Source organism: Eurosta solidaginis, chromosome 1 (genome assembly GCF_040869045.1).
Source record: "Eurosta solidaginis isolate ZX-2024a chromosome 1, ASM4086904v1, whole genome shotgun sequence".
Lineage (NCBI taxonomy): Eukaryota > Metazoa > Arthropoda > Insecta > Diptera > Tephritidae > Eurosta > Eurosta solidaginis.
In genome coordinates this window covers 13,864,219-13,888,943 of record NC_090319.1, presented here as the reverse complement: position 1 = coordinate 13,888,943, position 24,725 = coordinate 13,864,219, and the positions used below count along the sequence as shown (strand labels likewise).

At 37.7% G+C, this 24,725-nt stretch overlaps 3 protein-coding genes across 3 annotated transcripts in view; all 3 read left to right on the top strand.

The window, feature by feature from the left end:
* The window catches only part of sad (Cytochrome P450 family protein sad), a 265,008-nt gene that overhangs the window by 83,057 nt on the left and 157,226 nt on the right, over positions 1-24,725 (top strand). The window lies entirely within an intron of this gene.
* On the top strand, positions 16,650-17,361 carry E(spl)m7-HLH (Enhancer of split m7, helix-loop-helix). The gene has a single exon (XM_067763910.1). It carries the CDS (start codon positions 16,701-16,703, stop codon positions 17,316-17,318), a length of 618 nt encoding a protein of 205 aa, XP_067620011.1. The 5' UTR covers positions 16,650-16,700; the 3' UTR covers positions 17,319-17,361.
* On the top strand, positions 22,437-23,042 carry LOC137238882 (enhancer of split m8 protein-like). Its single transcript, XM_067763909.1, has one exon. It carries the CDS (start codon positions 22,437-22,439, stop codon positions 23,040-23,042), a length of 606 nt encoding a protein of 201 aa, XP_067620010.1.

Sequence of the window (24,725 nt, the reverse complement as noted above, 5' to 3'; positions counted from 1 at the left end):
TAATCGCATAGGCATAGGCTGTCGACGAGGCAGTCCTCCTTCATCTTCGAAAGCTGTGATGAAGTTTTGGGGTATCCTTTGCTCTTCTAAATATGAAAAAGTCGCGCTCTTAGTCATCTGGCGGAAGATTTCTCTTGGATCACATTATTTAACATGCGCAAAGAAAGTTTTGGGTGGATTATTTGAAATTAAATTTCTACGCGAATAGCCTTTATTATTCCCAAATAAGTTATGAGCTCCACGTGATTAAATGTTTCCACATTGGGGGTTATTAGCATTGCATAGAGGAATGCTATGAATGTGGGTAGAGTTCTATGTCGTATATGAATCCGGTCCACTACGAGGTTAAATTAGGTTAAACTAGTCGGTCAAATTAGACCTCACATAGACTGAATATGGCCATAGTGTTACCAGAATTTTATTGACCGCCGAATGAAAACACCAAATTAAGCACCAGGACTTATGTTATAAAATAACTCCGGCCTCTTGGCAAATACTAGAAGTTTTCTAGTATCCAGCTTAATTGCTGCATCTAGATCTGGCCACTCTGCCGCCTTGCGAGCGCAGAACACTAACACAAAATGCACTCAACCATTTTATCCTGCAGCCCGCCCTTTCCGCATCTGCTGTTACTTACAAGGCGTAATTTATAACCATTTAATATGCCAACCATGAGCCTTAAGTATTCTCTCTTCAGATATATGAACAATTTTGTAAATCTGTTAGGATTTTCACATAAACTAGAAATTTTTCAGTTCTGCGTTTTTTTCGCACCTATCCTGCGTGATTGATCATGTGCAATTCCTGTCTCCTCTTTGATTTTTCCCAAGCGCATTGGAACGCCTGCAGTCGATTTAGCGATTGCAGCAACTCGTTGGCCTTTTCCAACCATCCCTTTTTAAACTGGAACCCAGTATAGATGTATAGTCCGGCCTGAGCGGAGTCTCTCCAATCCCACTCAATCTTACCTACTTGACCTTTTAGGGTAATGCCAGCACAATTTACAACTCTACAACGCAATAGTCAACCTCGATTTCTCACCCGATTAATTCATATAAAGAGACAACATTTGGTTAATTCGTTGTAGTTCTATAAATAGAACAAAAACAGCAAAATACCAAGTTTCTATGAAACCGCCTTACAAACATGCATAACTTCAACACATAACTACATACATACGAAGTATGTGATGTGTGGAAGATAACATATGCGAAAAAAGGCAATTGGGAAAAACTTTACAACAACTAAGGCATGACGAAGCTGAATGCGTTTGTAACCATTTCAACTATCGTAGGAGTGCGGGTTCGACTCCCACTCCCGGGAGAAAAGGCTTTGAAGAGATTTACAAGGTATAATCGAAACAGCTGTCGCCTTGTCCGTCCTGATGTGACGTTGTTTAAATTTTTCCCAAATTATTAAACAAAAGTTTTTATGTTTCTAGCCGTTTACTAACATCAGATGGGTCGCTTCATTCATAATGATTGTTGCTGCCTAAGTCGTCTAAACATTAAAAAAAAATATTAAGACAAGTCTTAAAATCAATATCACTTCTACCTCATAAATTCTTCCAACAAACGCCTCTCTTTGTCTATGAGTAAAATAGTTGATCTAATACAAACAAATATTGTGATTTTTCGGCACCTGATTGTTTGTGAGAAAAAATACACAACGGAAAATTTTAATCCTTTAAGTATTAGTAGGGTTGAATTATATATAAATTTATGTAGACGATTAGATTACTATATGGCGTCAGGTTTATACACATTTTATTTAAAGTGCACTAGTCTTCCGCCACGTAATTGGAGCTCTTAATATATTTTTAGTGTAGAGTTGTTGTAGGGTGATCAATGAGTTGATTGATGATAAATGAAGCTTAATTAAATATAAAATAATTAACATATTTTTATTTGCATATTAACGCTGTGAAATAGTTGGTGATTGGGGTAGTTAGGTTTTGGTTGAATTTTGTAGGCATTAGACTGGCCATTATTTTTAAACGTATGCAGATCCTAGGCCTAATTTAATGCACATGTACACCATTGTCGTATGCTGATTCAACCAACAATATCGGAACTCCATTGCAGAGAAGTTATCTCTCGACCATTCCCATCAAAAAGTCGAAAAAACTTGAAAATTTTTGTATACACACATACAGCAGCGAAAAGAAAAATATCAGTGGCATTTTAGTTTCTTAAATTTCATCATCGTATGTACGTAAACAAATCAATTATGATTTACACACATACATACAAGGCAACGGAGAGATACTCACAAACACATGTATCATCAGCCGAAGTAGTAATCATATATCCACACGCATATGGCTACAAACTACAAATATACATGTAAATGGCAAGCATGCAGTTCGCGAAATTACTAGACCTTTGGAGAAATGGGTGAACGAGGAAACCGAGATTATAAAAGTAGCGCAAGCTGAGGCATGACTAATCAGTTTTTATTTAAGCACGCCATTGGTTGTGAAGTATAAGTGTTATTGTGAAGTACACTCAAAGTAGTCTAATAAAGACAATTTTGCATTATTGAATATTGGAGTTATTTATTCAACAGATTAGTGATTCGAACATTAGCAGAAGGTTTGGAATAAGCGGGATTCCCCAAAATTCGTTACAATATTTTAAGTTCAAACTTTTACAAAATTTTGTAACTAAAACTATGCAAATCAATCTCAAACACTTTTTCGAAAAAACTCGAAAACTACAATATTTTTGGAAAATTTGTACTTTTTTAGAGTTTTCTGAGGGTTTATTTAGCTTTACTCTATATAGCGAGCGAACAGAATTTTGTAATTGAAATTTTAGTAACTTGCCGATAAGCTACAAGCTTGGAACTTGGAACATTTGTAGTTCAGAACCCGATGACAATGCACTAATAAGAAAAAAGCTCCCATAGGTGGCGCATGGAACGAAATATTTCAAAAAATCGTATTTGTGATCCGATTTGGCACATATTTGGAACAAATAATATATATTATTTCTAACTGCGGTTTTTATACACGGGTCCCTTTTTCGCTCTTATTTGGAATCCAAATCTATAAATAAATTTTTGTTTCTAAAGATGGAGGAGATTCGTGCTATTAGCGAGCTTTGGGGAATTTTCCTCGTAGTGATTTTGTTTAGCTATATTTTAATAAAATAATTTGTTAAAAATAAACGATTGTGTGCACACAAAGAAATCTATTCGTACTATGGCACTATTGTGAATACTTGCACTCCATTACCGGCAGTTGCTGCCACACGCCAGATGGCAGCTCAAGCTGTAGATTTTAACTGATTGTTATAACAGCTGATTTCTGTTAATATTTGATACGAGACTTTTATATTGGTTGCACAAGATGCACACGGGTCCGGCTCGTATTACATACAGTTCGGTAAAAGTGAGATCAAAATACTTTGAAGTTCGAGGGGGGACGAGTATACGTGGCGCTAAGTCGAGTAAAGTCTTTGGAAGGTTTATGTATTGAGGACTTAGATTGTAAGAAATCGTCAGTAAATAGTCCTTGTCATAATGAGTCACTAAATGAACTAAATAGAATGAGAAGTATAAAGAACAACATTAGATTTCTAATGTAAAATCACAATATTTCTCTGACATTAGATACTGCTTTCACTGGGATGGTGGTAGCGTGCTCCGCAAAACACACTACAGATCATGCGTTAAAGTCCCGCGCAAGGCAACATATATAACTAAGAAAAACATTATTTAAATAAGAAAACAAGTTTTTCTAAGCATTATCGCTCCTTTTTAGAAAGAAGCACCACGTAAATTGGAAGCGAAGTTTAGTCTTACATCTCCTCGGAGGCGCATCAAATCATCAATTTTTGTTTTTATCTCATGATCTGTTCATACACGAGCGAACTTTATGTGATCAAACTTTGATCTCACAATTTAAGGCATTTACATACATACTTTCATTTTATACAAACAAAAATATTAATTTACTCGCAAGCATAACAATTTATTTATACATGATATATGTATATACACAATATGGACTGCGGAGTGGAATGTCACCATATCTCAACTGCTGTTTCGAAAACGATCTATCTCAAAATATTTCGAAATTTGGTGTTCTGTCGAGGAATGGTGATATTACACTCAACAGTGAATTTATAACAACACTCTTCAAGATATATTTTTGGTTAAAAAGTTTATAACTGTTCCATGTGTTACATCTGTAAATAAACTCGGAGTATTGAGTCTATCACAAGCACCGTGTACCACCGCACAAAGTCGTTTATACACAATTGCCGCTGCTCCAGAATCTCCACAACTCAAATTACTTCCACCACATCTAGCACAAACAATTGTGGTTGATAGAACCGTCGGTTCTGGTAAATTGTGATAACAGTTCTGCCATTGATCCTTTTGTATTGTATGCAGTTTAATAGTTTTGAGAAGAGGTTTATTAACCGTACCAGTTAAAGTTACCGAACCCCAGTCACTAACTTGCATTTCCTTGACCGGTACTAATACGAAATCGCAAAGGTTTACTGGTATTACTGCCATACTCAATTTAAAATGTCTATACACTTTGACCGCTGATTGAATGATGATTCTGGATTATAATCAGGATCATGAATTATACTGCGCACTTTGCGTTTTTGCCCAGTTCTTCTGTTTCTTTCTATATCGGTTACCCCAGCTAAAACGGTGATATCATTCGGTTCTTCATTGAATACGCAATGCGCGGCTGTAACCACCGATTTCAACGTGACTAAGGAACCGATGCAACGATATTTGGAACAAATAAATATTGATACCGAATTGAGCTGGCCTCTATTCCAATATTTGCGCCATTTACAATGCGTAAATGCGCATTCGTATAGGACCAGAGGAAGCTAAATTCAACAAACAGGCACCCTAAATGAATAAGTGAATTCATTTTAGTTTAAACACTTTTACACCACTTTTTAAATATAAAGTACAGCGCGATCAATTTTGTGGGCGCTATTTATACCTAATTGAGTCATGTGATTAAAAAATAAACAAACATTTCTCAGTTAAAATTTCAGCAATGTTAAATAACAATACATCTTAATTAAAGTTAGCATATAAAATAAAAAAATCTTGTTAGTTTTCACTCGGTCCATTATAAATAAAATATGTAAATAAATAAATGCAAGGCGCGTTAACCTCCGAAGAGATTTTAGGCCGAGCTTATGTTCCAATTTGCGTCGTACTTCTTTTAATTTTTCCTACAAATTGGCGGGACGATACCTACATATTTTTACGCCGACTCCGAACGGCATCTGCACGTCAGATGAGTTTTCACCGAGGAACGTTTCATGGCAGAAGTACATTCATACAGCTCAATAAACCTATTAAATAGCTTAATTTTTAATTAGTTAAACAAAAAGATTCATATTTACGCGACTTTGCCAAAACATGTTGTTATACTTTTTCATAAGAAAATTTCCTAGTAATTGTTTGTTTATATATACATATGTATATTTGCACAGTTGAATTGTGTTATTAAATTTATACATGTACAATGACCGTAATTTTAATGAATAACTTAATTAGTTTTATCTGTTTCCAAACTGCTAATAGTTTCTATTGTATGTATACTGCCACAAAACCAGAGTTGGGAGCAGTGAACGAAATTCTGAGAAACAACACTGCTCGAACTTGAATGGGCTGATATAATCAATATCTTTCGTTAAGTGTTAATAAGGCGTTAATTTGTTGTGGATTTAAACATCTCTTCATATTTCACATATTCGTTAAACTACCCTAAAACCGCGTTCAAGTCCGCACGATATGTCAAGATATGATCTTGAAAAAAGTACCGAGACCGTCCAGAAAATAATCTTTAAATAGTCCCAACAAATCGCGAAATACTGACAGTCACGGAGATAAGCACACGGTGATAAAGAGAAGGAATGATATAGTGAAGTTCTTAAAAAAGGAGGATCCAATACTCCACTGAAATACTTTTTTTTTTAATGACCCGGAAATATTTCCGATAACAACGAACAGTTCCGGCGATAGTTAAAAAATATTCGGTGGCAGTCCTTCCGATATGATTCCCTAAACAATCGTGAAATACTTTCGAAAACAATCTTGAAACTATATGGATTTAGTGCCCAAAAAGTCTCGACGATATTATTACGAAAACAATCCAGAAATGGATCCGAAACAACACCAAGAAGAACTCGAACACAGTCTTTAAACGTCTCGAAATTGTCTTGGAAAAATTTGAAATAGCCCCGAAAATGTTCCTCAAATAATCCCCAAACGGTACTTTAATAGTCTCAAAGTATCTAATCTATAAACAGTTCTGAAACGATTCCGAGCAAAATCCCCAAATAATCCTAAGATATTCTAAAAGTTGCCCCGAAAAGATTCCGTACGCGGTTTCGAACTGGCCCAAATAGTTCATATTTCATCCTGGAAAATATCCCAAACAGTCTTGACATACTACGGACTACGGACTACGGAAATGGTCCCGGAATGATGCCGAAATTGTTCTGTTAGTAACCAGAAGACACAATCTTTTAGACTACCATCTATACAAACCATGAACTGTGCATACATTATATTATAAATGTGGAAGTTGGGATGTTCGATGTCTGGATGAACGAAAGTAATGATGACTTAGGAAAGCGGTTTTAGGCGGAGAGGGGATGCAACTGTTCACTTCACCATCATTTCTAGACCTTGACCAATGTGGTCATATACTAAAATAATGACCCATAGTCATAGTCAATTTAAAATTGAGTTTTATTGGTTTTAACATGCTTCTAAATTAAGTATAATTTCAAGTCTGTTATAGTCAACTTAAATAAAAAGATATTTTAAATTTAAAATGACGTGAGCGCGATTTAAGATCTTTATAAAATAATTCTAGAAAAATGTTTAAGTTAAACGGTGTTATTGAAAAGAACACTTACATTAAGTAATAATAATACTAAAAGCTGGAAAATAAGTAGGTAGGTTCTAGGTACTAGTCATGACACTCCTCATCAATCTAGGGCGTTTTATTGTATTGTATAAATTGTACATTTTTAAATTTTAACATTTTTTTTTATAAATTGTACATGCATAAATTTAATAACACAATTCAACTGTGGAAATATACGTATATATAAACAAACAATTACTAGGAAATTTTCTCATGAAATAGTATAACAACATATTTTGGCTAAGTCGCGTAAATATGAATCTGTTTGTTTAACTAATTAAAAATTAAGCTATTTAATAGGCTTATTGAGCTCCTATAACAGAAAATTTATATGAGAATGTCATGTGACGCTTAATGAGCCTTTTTTATTTGCCACAAATAAAATTTTAATTTTAGCAGGTACTTTCACCCAAAAATGTACACAAGCTATAATTGATCGAGGCGGCCGCCGTGGTGTTGTGGTAGCATGCTCCGCCTACCACACCGAGTGTCCTGGGTTCAACTCCCGGGCAGAGTAACATCAAAAATGAAGAAAAAAGTTTCAGACAATTAAATAAAAGCGTTGGACGCGTGAAATTTCTAAAAATGTGAGGCATAGCATAACGTTATTAAAATTCAGTTGGTCTTACTTATGACTATAAATAGAAATTTGACGCGTCCAACGCTTTTATTTAATTGTCTGATTAACGCCCCAGATTTATGAGGAGTGTGATAACTAGTACCTAGGACCTACCTAATTATTTTATAGCTTTTAGTATTATTCTTACTTCATGTAAATATTATTTTCAATAACACCGTTTAACTAAAATTTTTTTTTTTATTATTTTATTTTCAAGTTCTTAGTCTTTATTTAATTGCCTTTTATTTCTCATTCTATTTAGTTCATTTAGTGACTCATTATTACAAGGACTCTTTCCTGACAATTTGTTACAATCTAAGTCCTCAATACATAATTCTTCCAAAGACTTTACTCGGCGCCACGTATGCTTGTCCCTCCTTGAACTCCAAAATATTTTGATGTCACTCCCACCGGACTGTATGGAATATTTGTCCCAAGTATGAGCCTAATCGGACTACAAATACGATTTTTTTTTAATATCTCGATCCTTGCACCACCTGGCGGCGATTTTTTTCCATATGTCGCTTTCTATTCATTTATGTAAGATGTGTTCCAAATATGAGCCTAATCGGACCTCAAATAAAATTTTTTTTTTAATATCTAGATCCTTGCGCCACCTAGCGGCGATTTTTTCATAGGTCGCTTTCTATTCATGTGTGTAATATTTGTCCCAAATATGAGCCTAATCGGACTACAAGTACGATTTTTTTGATTATCTCGATCCTTGCGCCACCTAGCGGCGATTTTTTCATAGCTCACTTTCTATTCATGTATGTAATATGTGTTCCAAATATGAACCTAATCGGATCACTCATACGATTGTTTTGAATATCCTTGCGCCACCTAGCGGCATTTTTGTTTTCATAGTTTGCTTTCTATTCATGTATGTATTATGTGTTCCAAATATGAGCCAAGTCGGACCACATATGATTTTTTGAAATATTTAGATCCATGCGCCACCTATCGGAGTTTTTTTTCATACAATTGCATTGTCATCAGGTTCTGAACTACATACATATATACCAAGTTTCAAGCTTGTATCATATAGGGAAGTTACTTAAATTTTAATTACAAAATTCGTCCACAACGCACGCTACACAGAGTCAAGCTAAATAAAACCATTTAAAAAGATTTTAATAGACGAAATGCCACTAAAATTTTTCTGTGAGCTGCTGTACATACATATTTATCTACAAATATTAATCCTTTAACAATATTATAATACTAAGCACAAATTAACAGGGGAAAATATCTTTCCCACGTTAGATTTTCCCTACTTTTATTAATTTGTATATGAACCCTTTCACAAGCAAATGATGTGACCAACCTTGGAAAACAAAAATCAGTTGTAACTAAAAATCAACCACATGCCGCGTAAGATTACTTTGCACACAAAACTTCAAATTGTACATGCCCCCCACTCATCCTCATTACTACACAATTTTACTCTTATTAACTGAAAACATTTTAATGTTCATCCTGAGAAAGTATGAAATGCAGCACTAAAGGAATTTTTAATTACAACCAAATAATCCAAATGAAAACAGCACCGAAGCAAGGAACTGCAATCCCATTCATGGTTAACAATCACACAATTATGTACAAAAGTCAAGGCTTTAGTTACAACACCAATACACAGCTGTTACGTTACCCAATTAGCCACAATATGAGAAAGAATTCGAATTGTGAAAGAAGTTTGTTCGACACAAACTGAAAACTCCCTTGGGCACCAGGACCTGTGTTATAAAAGAATTTTATACTCAAGGCAAATACTAAAAGCTTTCTATGATCCCTTTCGTCTTCGTACTGCGTATTTGCTTTAAGATTCTCGCAATCGCTTTTCACTCCGCCTCTTTTAAGCTTGCGATGATTATTGTATTTGCGAATTCCCCTCATGAGGCGCTGATAAGTACTGCCTACAATATATCCTCCGTCTGCTTTTATACTCTTCTCGGGGAAAGCAAGAATGGCTAAAGTTAAATCCTATTAGAGTATCAGGTGAGTCTCATTGTTGCCTCCTCTTAACTTATTAATTTCAACACCCTCTCGCTTCTTAAAATGCTATCATCACCTACAATCCTTTCTTATTTTTCAGCTTTCGAAGGAAATGGTTTTCTAACGGACCCCCCTTCGTTGTACTTTGCAGCTTTAAAGGAGTCACAATGTTACATCTTTCTGGTTAGTCACTAATTTCATCCGCACCCTTTACCACACTCAAGATCCGGAGTTTACGTCCCCGGCAGAGCAACATCAAAAATTTTGAAAAAAGTTGTTTCAGTTAGGAAACGGTTTTTTTACTCTAGTCACCCCTCTGCAGTGATCTGGCAAACACTCCGAGTGTCCCCTCTGCGGGCTAGCGGCCAAGAATTTACCCGCGGTTGGTATACCTATTGTAAGAGGCGTTTATAATACCAAAGAGCAAATTTGTTGTCATCGTATTAGTCACCCTAAATTCGAAGTAATGTAGCAAATTGACGTCATCGTATTAGTGACGCTTATAAACAAATAGTAATGTTTACTCGAAAGGGAGCAACGTGGACGCTGTGTACCGCCTGTGCGACCCTATCACGGTCGTTAAAAACTGTACCGCGGAAAGCAAGACAAGCCAATTGTGACCTAATACAATGTATCGCTTGATGCTTGTATTCAGGCCTTGACTCCTGCCCTCAGGATTCGTAGGAATACAATTTGAGGAAATTGACAATAAAGCATACTTAACGAAGTTATGCAGCCGCTTCTTCGCTGGTGTTGGCAATAAAGTATTCTCTTCGGAGTAATATGGTCTTCTCCGTTGGAAAATTGGCATATAGTTTACTCTTGGTCCGCTCACAAGGGTAAACTACCTTAATACTTGTTCTAACCTAAGCAATAAAAATTTCAAAGACTCTTCTTCCCAAAATTGTGAATTGAGCTAAAAATGTTGAATAAAAGTTGTTTGACACCATCGGGTTGGGTCTTCCAAAGAGAGGTATTCACGTCACGCATACATATATCGTAAAACTCCGCCCTGATAAGCTTTTCGAGAGTTCGAGAGAAAAGTTCTTCGAAAGATTTATGGACCTCTACGCGTTGGCGATGGCGAGTACCGAAGAAGATTTAACGATGAGCTGTACGAGCTATACGCAGACATCAACATAGTCCAGCGAATTAAAACGCAGCGGCTGCGCTGGCTAGGCCATGTTATGCGAATGAAAGATGATGCTCCGGCCAAGAAAGTGTTTCTATCGGAACCCGCCTATGGAAGCAGAGGTAGAGGGCGGCCCCCACTCCGTTGGAAAGACCAGGTGGAAAACGATTTAAACTCCCTTGGTGTGACCAATTGGCGCCGGTTGGCGGAGCGAAGGAGCGACTGGCGCGCCTTGTTGGACGGCCATAACCGTTTAGACGGTTAAGCGCCAATTAAGTAAGTAAGTAAGTAAGATAAGCTTTTCATACAAAATTCATCTGCCGTTCGAAGCAGGCATATAACATATACAGTGAAATTCCCCATTACGGACAGTCCTTATAACCGGACAGCTCCAATGACCGGACAGATTTTGGGCACACAGGTTTTTCATTCATTTTTTCATACAAATATCATCCTAATAAACGGACACTCTAATAACCGGACGCGGACAAAGTATTTCAAACCATTTTCATAAAAAAAAATTCTCAAAATCGAACAAAATTCAAAACTATCACAACCAAGCTTTGTTGTTCATTATAATAATGAAATAGGTGATTCCCCTTTTAACATGTATGCACACATTCAAGCCGCGTGTTTCAAATTAAGGGTAGGTTTCCATTCAGTTTGTTAAGTCAGTTGCATGCAAATGGTTGCGTTCAAAGTTCGTAATAATATGGCGCCGAAAAAGAAGGTACTTTTTATTAAAGAAAAAATGGAAATTATTAATGTTTTGAAAAGATAAATTACCAGTACGTGGAGTTGCAAAAAGGTAAAGTATAGTGAGCCCAAAAATGTAATAATAGTAGGTACATGTTTCTTTTGCTTTGAAAGGTTCAATATTGGCAAAACACAAGCTGCTGGAATCAATAAAAATAAAGAAACAATTCGTTATGAATGGGAATCTGGAGTTAATGTTCATCAAAAGCGAAGTTTTCTTAAAGAAGGCGGCTCTGAAATAGATAAGATAGATATGTTTTAATTGGCTCGCTAAGGCTAGAAGTCAAATATTCCGATTTCTGGTCCCATTTTGAAAGCAAAGGCAATGGAAATTGCAGGCAAACTGGGTGTACCTAATTTTAATGCTTCAGATGGATGGTTAAACAAGTGGCTAATAAGGAATAATGTTGCTTTCAAATGCGTATCTGGTGAAGCTGCGGGATGGTGTCGAACAGTTTAGGACAAAACTGCCATCTCTGTTGACCGGTTACAAGCCTCAAGACATTTACAACGCAGACGAAACTGGCTTTTTCTTTCGTGCCTTACCTCACAAAACCCTAGCTCTTAAATCCGAAAAATGCATGGGCGGTAAACTATCAAAAGGAAAACTCACAATTTTGTGCTGTGCTAACATGGCTGGAGATAAGGAGTGCAATGTACAATGTACTTAATCGATATATGTACATGTATTTATATGTAATACCAAAGTATGCAAATATTCTTTACTTCCAAAAATTTATTAGATAAACTATGTACAATATAATTTATATGTGTGGTATATATTTTGTGACTTCATCCCTTAAAAGCGGACATCTCCCATACCCGGACAAAAACACTGCGACGGTGAGTCTCCGGTTATAAGGAATTTCACTGTACATAGGTCTCGTCCCGCCAATTTGTAGGAAAAATTAAAATAACCACGACGCCAGTTGTTGTAAATTTCGCAAAGTATTTTTTCTTTTTCTTTTTTTGACTGTCATTCCGTTGCTTCCTCGCTATAAGTGTCCCGCTGTCTTTCAGATTTGAACTTACATGTCTTGTAGGCAGGACTAGTCTGATTGGGCCCTTTCCGACTCGAAGCTTCGTCCACATTCCGATCGAAGTCTTTTCTATTGCAATATCAACTTCCTTGGCCTTTGGCCCTATTCTCTTGATCTCTTCTCCTCCTTGTTCTCGTTATATGTTTCATATTGGTATAGCACCTACTCGGGCGGACTCAGCGGTCTTGATATGGTAAGGTAATGGTTACATGACTACCGACGATTGGATTCGAAGTCGTTTGGCTAACTGCGCTTTATATAGTTTAATGGTCTTGCACACATATGCATGTACACATACGCACATTTTTATAAGCTGATAATGGGGTGACCCTAATCCTTTTAATGCCACATCCCATAAGCGCTCCAAACTTGTATTATGTCCATCCCCTCGCCCATCCAGCACTCGCTGTATTTATCGCTCGTGTGAACGACTCATTCCATGCAGACACCCAACAACGCCGACGCGTCGTGGCAATTATGATGTGATACACGCTGTCCACACTCCGCACAACCGCGGCGAACTCGATAAACCGATAACTCTACAATGTAGAGTCTACATCCATGCATGCGTAAATATGTTTGAATGCATAGACCAATTTGCAGGAACATTAAGAAAATAAAAATTAAATAAAAGCAACAACAATAACGAATCAAAGTGTAGAACAAAAACAAGATAACGAAAAAGTGGAACAACAATAACAACAAAAAAGTGAATTAAATAATAAACAAACGACAGCTGCAACCAAAAAAATTTTCTCACACTCAACTCGGAGCTAACTTACCAAGCAAAAACAAGCCAGCCAGCCTATCGATCGTACTACATACAAAACAACAACAACAAGTGTGCACATACACAACCACACACCTTTTTCTATAACAGCCACTCAGTCATGTTAGTGTAGCAGTCAGTAAGTCGCTCTAGTGGCCACATCCGTACGCCAAGCCTAACATTTAAGTCCATATGTATGTCCATGCGCGCATTCGTGCGTTGGTCCGTCCATTAAAATGCTGGAGAGTGGTAGCTACCACAAGCATATCAGCAGCCAACATTTAGTCAACAGTTAATTCAACATATGTGTGTGTGTGTGGGTTTGTTTGTTTCCTTCAGTCGTCAGTCGTTGAAATTTGACGAAAGGCAGGTGGTAGTTTTTCGGGCATTCTTCTCGTTGCCCACATAACAGCTACTGAGTATCATCGTTGGCCGAGTCATCAATGTTGGAGCAATGCGGATAAATATCCTAGATTGGCATACAAAGTTATCAGTAAATGTATAGTGGGACAAAAGTCCTTAATCTTTATCCAAAAAAGAATGAAAGGATTTTAATTAAAATCAATGAACTTTGACACCACCAGAGCAGTGATCTGTACGATTCAACATAAAACCTATCGACATATCATTCGACAACTGCATTTACACTGCTTTGCAGATTTAAATGTAGAAATCTCGTCATCACATCTAGTTTGTTTCACGGTGCCAGTAATGAGACGTTTCACTTCCCCTCCCCCCTTAAAAGCAGGCTTTGCCTTCAGCCAATCGTTGTTTTTATGTATGACTCACAGGGGGGCCAGAATATTTTCGGTGACCCTGGCTCTTTAAAAAATGGGATGTTTATACCTATAAATTATAAAAGGAGGTCCCCATCTATAAGCAATTTTCCTCCCTATAATATTTAACTAAAGGCTCGGTACTTCATGCCAACAACTACCCCTGTGCAAGTTCAGATTCAGCTCATTCACTCCAGAGAGGAGTGGGGAAAGAAATTAATATGGGGCAGTGAGCTGGTTAATTGGATCACGGGTGGATAGAAGTTGGACGAGTAGGTTGGAGAAGGGATTTTCTGTCAGGAGTACGATGTAAACCGCAAGTTTAACCTGCTTGATCACTACATCGTCTTCAAAACGGATGTTGTCACAATTAAGGATACCGTGAATCTGAATCTGTACAAAGCTTCAACATTTATTCTGATAGCAAAGCGAATATTTATATATTTAGATCAACTGAGGTGCGATCGAGGGTGGTATAGGAATACCTGACCTCGCTTGCCGTTGCGTCGAACTAGTTTAATATTAATATCATCTGGGTCCCGGGACATAGCAATATACCAGGCAACTTAATCGAATATTGATGGCTGTAGACAATACAGAGTACTACTGGCCACCTGTGATCTGCTCTTCTATAGATGGGCCCCGACTCAGCTAAACAAACGCTGGAACACTACCGCTTGCATTGCAGCGAGATCCTTGTGGCGAGAAGTGGATAGCAAGCGGTCTACTGAAATTATTGTGTTCACCAATCCCCATATATCAGTTGTGATTGAGATTTTAATGGGTCACTGTCCAATGGGAGTCCATGCTTTACGTCTCGACAAACTGGAAAATCCTTCTTGCTGCAGCTGCAGAACTTGGCGAAAGTAGTTCGGTCCCGACTCACTTGGATCTTAGAAGGGTTTATGCAGTGTTGAAATCGGTGTTATTCGAAGCTGTATCCATCATTAGCACGCAAAGGATCTCTAAGTAGATATAGCTACACTGAAAGAAATGGTGCTAGTAAAATCAAGAAATCGGTTCTGTTGTTCTTAACTTAACGGAGATTCGGTGAAATTGATCGAATTATGGTTAATTCGACCGAGTTCTTTGTCAAGCGAACAAATTAGTTTAGTCATTTCAACAGAAGAGAAATTGTCGCTCTTAAGTTAACAAAATTCTGTAAAATTTACAGATTCCTAATCAATCTAACTGATTTTTTTGTTAACACAACTGACGGCCACCGTGATGGTAGCGTGCTCCGCCTACCACACCGTATGCCCTGGGTTCACACCCCGGGCAAAGCAACATCAAAATTTTAGAAATAAGGTTTTTAAATTAGAAGAAAATTTTTCTAAGCGGGGTCGCCCCTCGGCAGTGTTTGGCAAGCGCTCCGGGTGTATTTCTGCAATGAAAAGCTCTCAGTGAAAACTCATCTGCCTTGCAAATGCCGCAACATAAGTACTTTCGTACAAAGCTGTCGCAACAACTTTTTTTTGTTCATTTGACTACTAAAACGTGAATTACGAATCAACGATTTGTGCGCAGTTGATTCAACATATTGTTGCGATGGATAAAAATTTACAGAAATTTCGGTTGAATTGACCTGTATTTCGATTGATTTTACCAATGTTTCTTTCAGTGTACCTCACCGTCATATTACAAATAACCATCAGGTTGTCGAAGCGAGCTTCCTGGCTTCTCAATCTAACCTAACAAAATCTCAGCCTTTGAGAAGTTATCCATTGGGAGCTCCAGCTAGATTTGAGCTTCTATAAGCATTTAAAAAATTGTTTCAATATATAAAAGTGTATACTCATCATCAACCCTAATTGGACTACTTTTCCAAGATTTAAATCACACAAGTGCCCACTGTAACCGATTACAAATTATCAAAACTCACAGTCACCCCAAATAAAAAAGGGATGAGTGCTGTTTCGCGCAACGGTGATAATAACACCAACGACAATAACAAGCCGTTGCATACAACACAACAACACCAAATTATGGGGTGTAAAGAAAAAAATTGTGTGGGAAACCGAGTAGTAAAGTGTTTCCCACGGTTTCGAAAAAGGACTGCTGTAGCAGCTTTCAAGTGAGCACAGGGGGTTAATTTACTATAACTGACACATACACAGAGGCATAAATGACATAAATACAAGTCTAACCACTATCCAGTTAAGAGAAATCAGCTGCACCCTCTAAAGTAAAAATGAACAACCAACAAAAAAGGCAAGCAGCCCTTAAGTTCAGTGAGCGGCGATGGAACAGGATCTACACAGCGTGCATCGATTACACCATCCTAGCAGCAAAACGCGCTCAATTCAACCACCATCACCGCCGACTATAGACTTTCACTGAGTCAACGAGTGGGCAATCCTGTCTAACAAACTCCTGCAGGTGTTTCTCAATACATTGACAGTGGTTGTGCAATGCTCTCACTGCTGATTCATAAGATCTCCTTAACTCACAGACAAGTTAAATGAGCGCACGCTGCGCACGAGCATGATAAACCAATGTGTGGAGTAAAAGCGACCTTTTTAGCCACGTGCAGCTATAAAAGGCGAGCACATTCCAGGCGTACTCAGCATTCTCGTTGCAGAATTTGTAGTGAAAACAATGTTGCAGTAGAAAGAAAGCATTAATATACTGAAAACAAGAAAAATTAATACACGTTTTTCAAAAAGTAAATAAAGCAAGCAATAAAAAATGGCAACAACAACAACAACAGCCTATGAATTATCAAAAACTTATCGTTATCGTAAAGTGATGAAGCCGTTGCTGGAGCGTAAGCGACGTGCGCGCATCAATCAATGCCTCGATGAGCTAAAAGATTTAATGGCCGAATGTGTGCAACAACAAAGTGGTGCTGATACTGAAGTGAAATTAGAGAAGGCGGACATACTCGAATTGACAGTGGAACATTTGCGTAAAATGCGTCAGCAACAAACAAAAGTAAAACGCACAAATGAAGATGCACGTCAGAGCTTCCGTTCGGGTTATATTAAGGCTGCGCACGAAATTTCACGTTGTCTTGCTACATTACCAAATGTTGACGTACAATTGGGTACACAACTGATGACACAACTTGGTTTACGTCTTAATCAATTAGAATCACAGTGTGTGGATGTGCGTCCGGCTGTCAATCAACCGTTGAGCGTTAATTGTGGTACGACGTCGACGTCCGCTACGTGCACCAACTCAATGTATAGTCCAGTTTCTAGCGGTTATGCGAGCGATAATGAATCGACTACTTCGAATCAATCAACCACATCCAACAATGGACTTTTGCAAGTGTCCGCGGCAATGATGTGGCGTCCTTGGTGATAACGCGTCAAGATGGAGTAATGAAATGTTGTGTGCACGCACTGTACAGCAAGCAATAGCCATCAGATGCGTTAGCGGACTGAACATAAAAATATTTTTTCACAAACGGTCTCATTAAAACTAAATGTAATTTTTTTATTATTTCTTTATTTTTATAATGCAGTAATTAATTAATTTCTAGGTGTTATACGAATATTATATAAATGTTTTAGAATTTTAGTTTTGTGAACTGTGATAGGAAAAAGCTTTAGTTTCATGCGTACATTTGTACTGTAGCTACATTAGTTACATAAGTAGTTCTAATTAGTTAATTAAGAACAGAAGTATAAAAAAAAAAACAGAGCAAATAAAAAATTATAACATATTACTTAAAAATACAAAACCTAAAACATTGTTTTATAATTTCCATGAATTTATGCCCCTTTCCCAGAAATACTCCCAACAGCGGTAGAAAACGACCATACTCGACTCGCAAAAAGTTTTTCGAACTTAAATTGACCATTAATAAATAATAGAGATACTTGAAACATTTTCCTAAAGTTAGTGAATCCTTCTTATGCAGAGCCGGATCAACGGGGCCCTAGGCAACCATCAATTTGGGGGCCTCTTTTTTACGTCCGTTCCAAGGGCGTATGCAGGGCAACGGGCCTCCCCCTTCGCGAACTAAGAACATAAAACTGAAAGTTAAACATCAACAACATAAAAGGTTTTCAGTTCAGCAAAATAATCCTGCTTTTTGCTTGACTACATTGCATCCAAATATTGTCGAAAAGATGAGTCTTAAAGACATTGAAAGCAAACTTGCTGATGCCAAGGTTTGTTATAATTTATATGGTATTGATAATGAACTGGAATTGTGGTACAGGGCTTGCCAAAACCAGGGACCAGCAGATTTTGTATGTGCCTTTGAGAAGAGAGCATTACATCCAAAAATAAGAGAAGCACTTTAAATTCTCATTGCAAGACTTGCACAACCGCAACTGTGGAACGCTCCTTCAGCTCCTCATGGAACTTGGGGGTGGGGAGGGAGGGAATTGCCTGAATGTTTAATGTGGCCACATAAGTCGTTCCCGAGATGTTCGGGCTAGCACCTTAATGGTGCTGTGGTACTGGAGCGTACCGGATCTGTATCCGGAAAAGGACCATTACATCGATAACACTCCCCAAAGCCTTCGGGGAGCAACCTTATCGCTACAAGATCAACAATGGCATAATCTCGCCTTAATGGTAAATAAAGTTTTTTTTATATATTTATTGTAGATTTTTTTTCAAAGAGTCAGCATAAAACAAGTAGGTCCCGTCCCGCCAATTTGTAGGAAAAATTAAAAAAGGAGCACGACGCAAATTGGAAGAGAAGCTCGCCCTAAAATCTCTTCGGAGGTTATCGCGCCTTACATTTTTTTTATCAGTTGCGTAGTGAAGTATAATTGTGAAGTATAGTTTTACTACTCCCAAAGTAGTCTAATAACGGCCGTTTTACAATACAGAATATTGGAGTGATTTATTCAACAGTTTAGCGATTCGAACGTTAGCAGAAGGCGGAGATAAGCGGAATTTGCCTAAATTCGTTACAGCATGTATACATATATGCATTAGTGTCAGGTTCCGTGAGGCCTCAACCTCTTTAGTTAAGAGGTGCGGCGTGACGTCTCTACAAATGAAGAACAAAAGTTGCATATATATCGGGGTCTATCTAAATAAGGAACAGTTTAGTATAAATATTACAGTATCCGAAGTTGTACCAAAGTAACACGGGTCTCACCATATGCGTTAGTACTCAGCAAACGAATGACGGAGTCCAGGTTAACATCGCTAATGATTCATCTGTACACCAGCAAAATTAAAGCGATGTTATACCTTGCCGAATTCCTTCATGCTGCTCAATGTGGGGACTGGGAGAGACTCAGCGATTCAGCGTGGTGTCGACCGATGAGTGTCATGCCTTTTAATGATGCCGATGAAGTTGACTTTGCAATCTAAACCTGATAACCAAAAATGTGTCTTCCAAGCAAGTGAGTGTTTAGTAAAGCTGACACTGTGATAAGTAGGTCGTAGCTCTAATTGTCCTTATGCAAATTTAATATCTTTGTCTAATTTGTGTTAAAAAAATAGCAGATTGAGATAGGGCGCTGAGTTTGACCTTTTTAAAATTCTAAAAAAAAATTCCATATACACATAAGCTGCTTATCAATTATACGCATTCAAAATACAGCATCTCACATAAGTAATCGACTTTAATGACTCGTGCATTGCACGTACTATTGGCTCGCGCCATTTGTAACTGCGACTGGCTAAATAAAAAAGGCATGACAAGAACAAAGATGACACAAGAAGGTAACAATTAATTTTCGTATAAATGCACCATCAACAACATTTGCTCGAAATTTTTTTAAACTTTCCCACACTCAAATTCAGCTGTCGAAGTGCTCAACACACACACACACACTCACAGATCTTAATAAATAGCAAACAATTATGCCATTATCTCGAGCATCATTTAAGAAACAAAAACAACCAAATGCTACGCATTCACATTCCTGACTCGCACACATTGCGTAGGAGGAGCTCTTACGTTCGTATAACACACGTCTATTTGCGAAACAAGAACAAAAATACAATAATACCAACGACAACATGGAAATCCAATAAATCGCAAAAGCAAACATAACGCACTAAAGCATGTAAGTTCTATGTATATATGGATGTGTAGGTGTGTACGTATGCCAGTTGCTTGTGCATTGCTGACGAAACAGCGGATCAAAATACCAAAACGAAAAATAACAGCAGCTGCAAAATTTCAGATCCTTAAAAAGGAGCATGTGGCCAGCATAATAACAGCAATTCCAACAACAAAAACGAACACATGCCGAGAACGGAAAGTGCAGTGTGAGAAACTCACTTTCGACTTGGTTCCCACGCCACGAGCCATAAGGCAGGTTTTTTTTCTTTTTATAAAAACGGATTTTTTGTACGTCGATTTTCAGTAAAGTGTTCTCGTCGTTACTCATTCATTGCGAGGTAAGCGCATAAACGTATGTGAATTGGTTTACGCAGGGGTGAGCTAATGGGGTCACAAGTCGCCTTAGTTTGAAGATGTTTGCATTTTATTACACTGTGAACTATTTTAAGGACAATCTGAAAATACGCGTCTTGTAAGTTACGGACTATGTTGCAGTTCGTTTCGGATTATTGCAAGCTTAAATTTTCAATATCCTGAATTCTTTTGCAAAAATTAAAAGTCGCACTTATCCATAGGATGCTAAAGAAAAAGAATTTGTTGCGGAGTAGTAGTGCTTGCCAGATTTGATGAATATATGTTTCATATTAAGTTTTTGTCCTTACCCTCTTACTATGGCAACAATTTGGGCACTTCGAGTTTCCGCTGCCAGCTGTCAACTACGATTATAATTAGTTATATATCTGTGAAATCTTTTTAATTTTTAATGCAAGCTACAAAATCCCATTCTTCGTTGTTGTTGCTGAATCAAAAGTATTTTGATGCCGCATTACACGGCATGTATAACATTGTGAATAAAACAAGTGTGATATCTTATCCTTCAACTGCCTGTCAGGATGTTCAAGATGGTTACTTTTTAACGTTTTGACAGGATGTTCAATTTGGCGGCGCATATTGCCGGCTATATTCACCGGGTAATAGAAAGAGATACAGAATGAGACCACTATAGTCAATTAAAAATTAGGTGATTGGTTCTATTTGTAATTTTGACATCTATGCAGAAGTTATCACACTTGTTTTATCCACAATGATGTATAAAGCAGAATTATCGAGCAGCGAGAACTGCTACCGTAAAGGGTCGTGATGTACAATTCGATAACAAGTACCATCAACTTTTTTTCCTGAGACTAGCTGCACGTTCGGCTATACCAAAGCAATGATTAGCAAACCAGTGGAACGAATACCATCCGGAAAAAAAGTTTCACATAGGCAAGCTTTTCTAAATTTTTCGGGTAGTATACAAACAAAAAAGTGGAGATATCGAATACCAGGAACAATGAAAATTTCGCTTACTCTTTAAAACGGCTTTCGTATAATGGGCAGGAATTGAACTGAACACACTGCGCTGATATTTACTGTTTTAAAGTAGTGATATTCTTTTTCCCAAGCCACCAGCAAAAACATCGTTCAAGAATCTCAGAACTTCACTTGTTCATCGCAGGGTTTAACAGATCAACGAGCTTCTTTTCACGTTGTTCTATAATTGATCAAGATATAGATTACAGTAGCGCTAAGTTGTTTCGGCGGCCGTCTACCACACCGAAGACTCTGCGTTCACCCCCCGGGCAAAGCAACATCAAAATTTGGGAAACAAGTTTTTTCAATTAGAAGAAAATTTTTCTAAGCGGGGTCGCCCCTCGGCAGTGTTTGGCAAGCACTCCGAGTGTATTTCTACCATGAACAGCTGTCAGTGAAAACTCATCTGCCTTGCAGATGCCGTTCGGAGTCGGCATAAAACAAGTAGGTCCCGTCCCGCCAATTTGTATGAAAAATTATAAAAAGCACGGCGCAAATTGGAAGAGAAGCTTCTTCGGAAGTTATCGCGCCTTACATTTATTTATTTTTTTTAAGTTGTTTCATATTCGGAAGGAGGATAATGCCACATCTGTATGCAACTCTTGTCGCGTTGTTTTGCTTTGACGGCGCCATAAGTTAAGACTACCTTAACTTTTTTCCTAGCAAGATAGTCCTTGTGTAGCAAGATATACGTATGGACATACATTAAACTCATCTGTCAGGCAAAACAATGCAACAAAGCATTCTGTGCTCATACGGCATAAAGCACACCAGCTTTGATATTAGAAAATTACACCCCACCCGTATCTGAAGCTGACCTAAGCCCCTGCTCATATACATTTAAGTTGGTTAATTCATTTTACACTACTGCATGAGGGTAGTTACTGAATTCAGCTGCGCATCCACAAATGAAAAACACAGAGCAAATGGAGCACATATTGAATAAGAGCGAGAGAGGGAGAAAGGTTGTACACAAAGGTCCTTACTGCTAAGGGTTGGCATGCTCAACATATAAAAGGAGGCAGCTAGCAAGGATAACACAACATATTCGTATCAACTAACGAAGAGTTAACATAAGCATAAACATGGCACATCAAAGTAAAACACAAATTTATTTAAAAGTCAAGAAACCTCTATTGGAACGTCAAAGACGTGCTCGTATCAATAATTGTTTGGATGCATTGAAGAAAGTCGTAGCTGAACTACAAGCTGATGATGCGATTCTACGCATGGACAAGGCTGAAGTACTCGAACAAACACTTTCATATGTACGTAAACAAAGCGTGGGCACAAGGCATGGTCAGGCGCACTTAAGCGAACATGTGTACGCAGATTATTTTCGTCATGGTTATATGAATGCAGTTAATGAAGTGTCACGTGTGATGGCTTCAACGCCTGGCATGAATGTGGAAATAGGCAAAAGCGTAATGATACATTTGGGACGTACTTACAATCGGTTGCAACAACAACAGCAAGCGCAAGAACAAAAACAGCATCAGCAGCAGCTCACAGCTCAACAGCAGCAACAACAAGTGTTACACCGGCAATCACAATATGAACTACACATTGAATGCTCACCACCATTGAGTCCTGCCTCATCCGGATATCACAGCGATTGTGAGAGTCCTGCTGCTTCACCTGCTGCACACAAGAAAAGTAGCACAGCAGACAATTTATGGCGACCTTGGTAATTATCAACGGCACTGAAGTTGGAGATAAGTTGAAGAAAGAAAATAAGAGCGCTGGCAGGGGAAGCTAATTGGCAAATAATAGAAATGTCTTCAAACCAATGTGATACTAAAGCTGTGATTTTGTAACTGTACAAAAAATATAGATAACTTACAAATAAGAATAGCAAAATGTTCTGAACTAAATAGAAAATTTCATAAATATACAAATACATACATACATACAAACAAGATAGAGTTTTTCGGTTTCCTAAGTTGTAAGAAGAATTTTGCTGTATTTAATATGAACTAGACAATTTCTTTTCTTATCACTTCAAAATTTTCACTTTATCCTTTGCGCCATATTAAGGAAATCACTTCTGCTTCCGTTATGTATAGTGCTGCCAAGCTAATTGCTCGCTAGCCCGCTTCCGCAATAGAAATGTCTAATCGAATTTTATCAGCAGGTACCGTAAATATTTTAAAGCTTAATTAGCAGATGAATTCAGTAAGCCGTCTCTAGTCACTATTGGGGCAAAAATCACTTTTGAGACAATTTGCCATTCTGTAAAGGCTTGGTTTCCTCGAAAGCGGTGCCGCAATATAGCGGCCGTTACATAGCGGTAGAGTACGTTGTCAAAAATGTTGCTGTGTAAAAGTAATTATGTGTAAACTAAGAAGACGGTGAAGTTCACCGTAACGTAATATAGCGGCCGGGCATAAAACAACCCTGCCGTCATGGCGGTAGAAACTCGTTCATCACCGTTTTTTCCCACCGCTATTGTCAGAGCGGTGAATATTTTGTCAAATATTTCAAATTATTTATAAAATAAACAATATTTTTGAATTTAATTTTTTTTCTTGTGAGTTTATTAAAAGAAAAATTATAAAAAAAACTAAACAAAAACATGCAAAAATGTAAAATTAACTTTTGAAACTCGTCTGCCGTAACAGTTCATAGTTTCCAACAAATCGTTGCCGCTAGAAACGGTGAGCATACTGGCCGCTCTTTAGCGGTCGTAACATAGCGGTACCGCTTTTGGAGGAAACCAAGCCTTAAGCTGTCTCGCGTCTCCAGCCTCACAAAAGCAATCACTAATTTGTGAGCTGGGCCGGGGCAGATCACAAACATGAAATTTTCAGAAAAATTTTGAAAATTATTTGCGAAAAACGCTTTAAATATGTTGTTTTATTTCTCCAATTTAAAAAAAGCATAGAAAAAATTGAAAAACAGAAAATACTTAAAAAAACACATCGAACTCTATGTGGCGCCGCTGAGATTCGAACTTAAAAACTTTGGAATTTTCTATACAAAATTGTGAACGGCGTCTTCGCAAGCTCAGCCACAATACCACCGCGTTTTTACCGGTTTCTTCGCTTTGACACTTAATATAAAGTCATGCTGTTTTGTTCGGGGACCATGCGTTCTATGTAAGTACGGCATAATGCGTTACAGTGTTTTCTTTTCTGAAAATAAAAACAATGACGATCTGCACCCAAATTCCAACATTTGCTAACGCTAAAAATGTCTAAAACAGTGTCAAAAGTGCAGAAAAGTATGCAAAATTTAGTAGCATACGGTCGTAAGGAATAACCGCCTAAGTCACATGTAAGATTATTAGAGTTAGACTGTTATTCCTTGTAATCCTATGCTACTAAATGTATACTTTTCTGTGTACTTGTTCCTGTTTTAAATATTTTTAGCGA

Coding starts and splice junctions, on each gene's coding strand:
- LOC137238882 (XM_067763909.1), top strand. CDS start 22,437: ATGGCACATCAAAGTAAAACACAAATTTATTTAAAAGTCAAGAAACCT.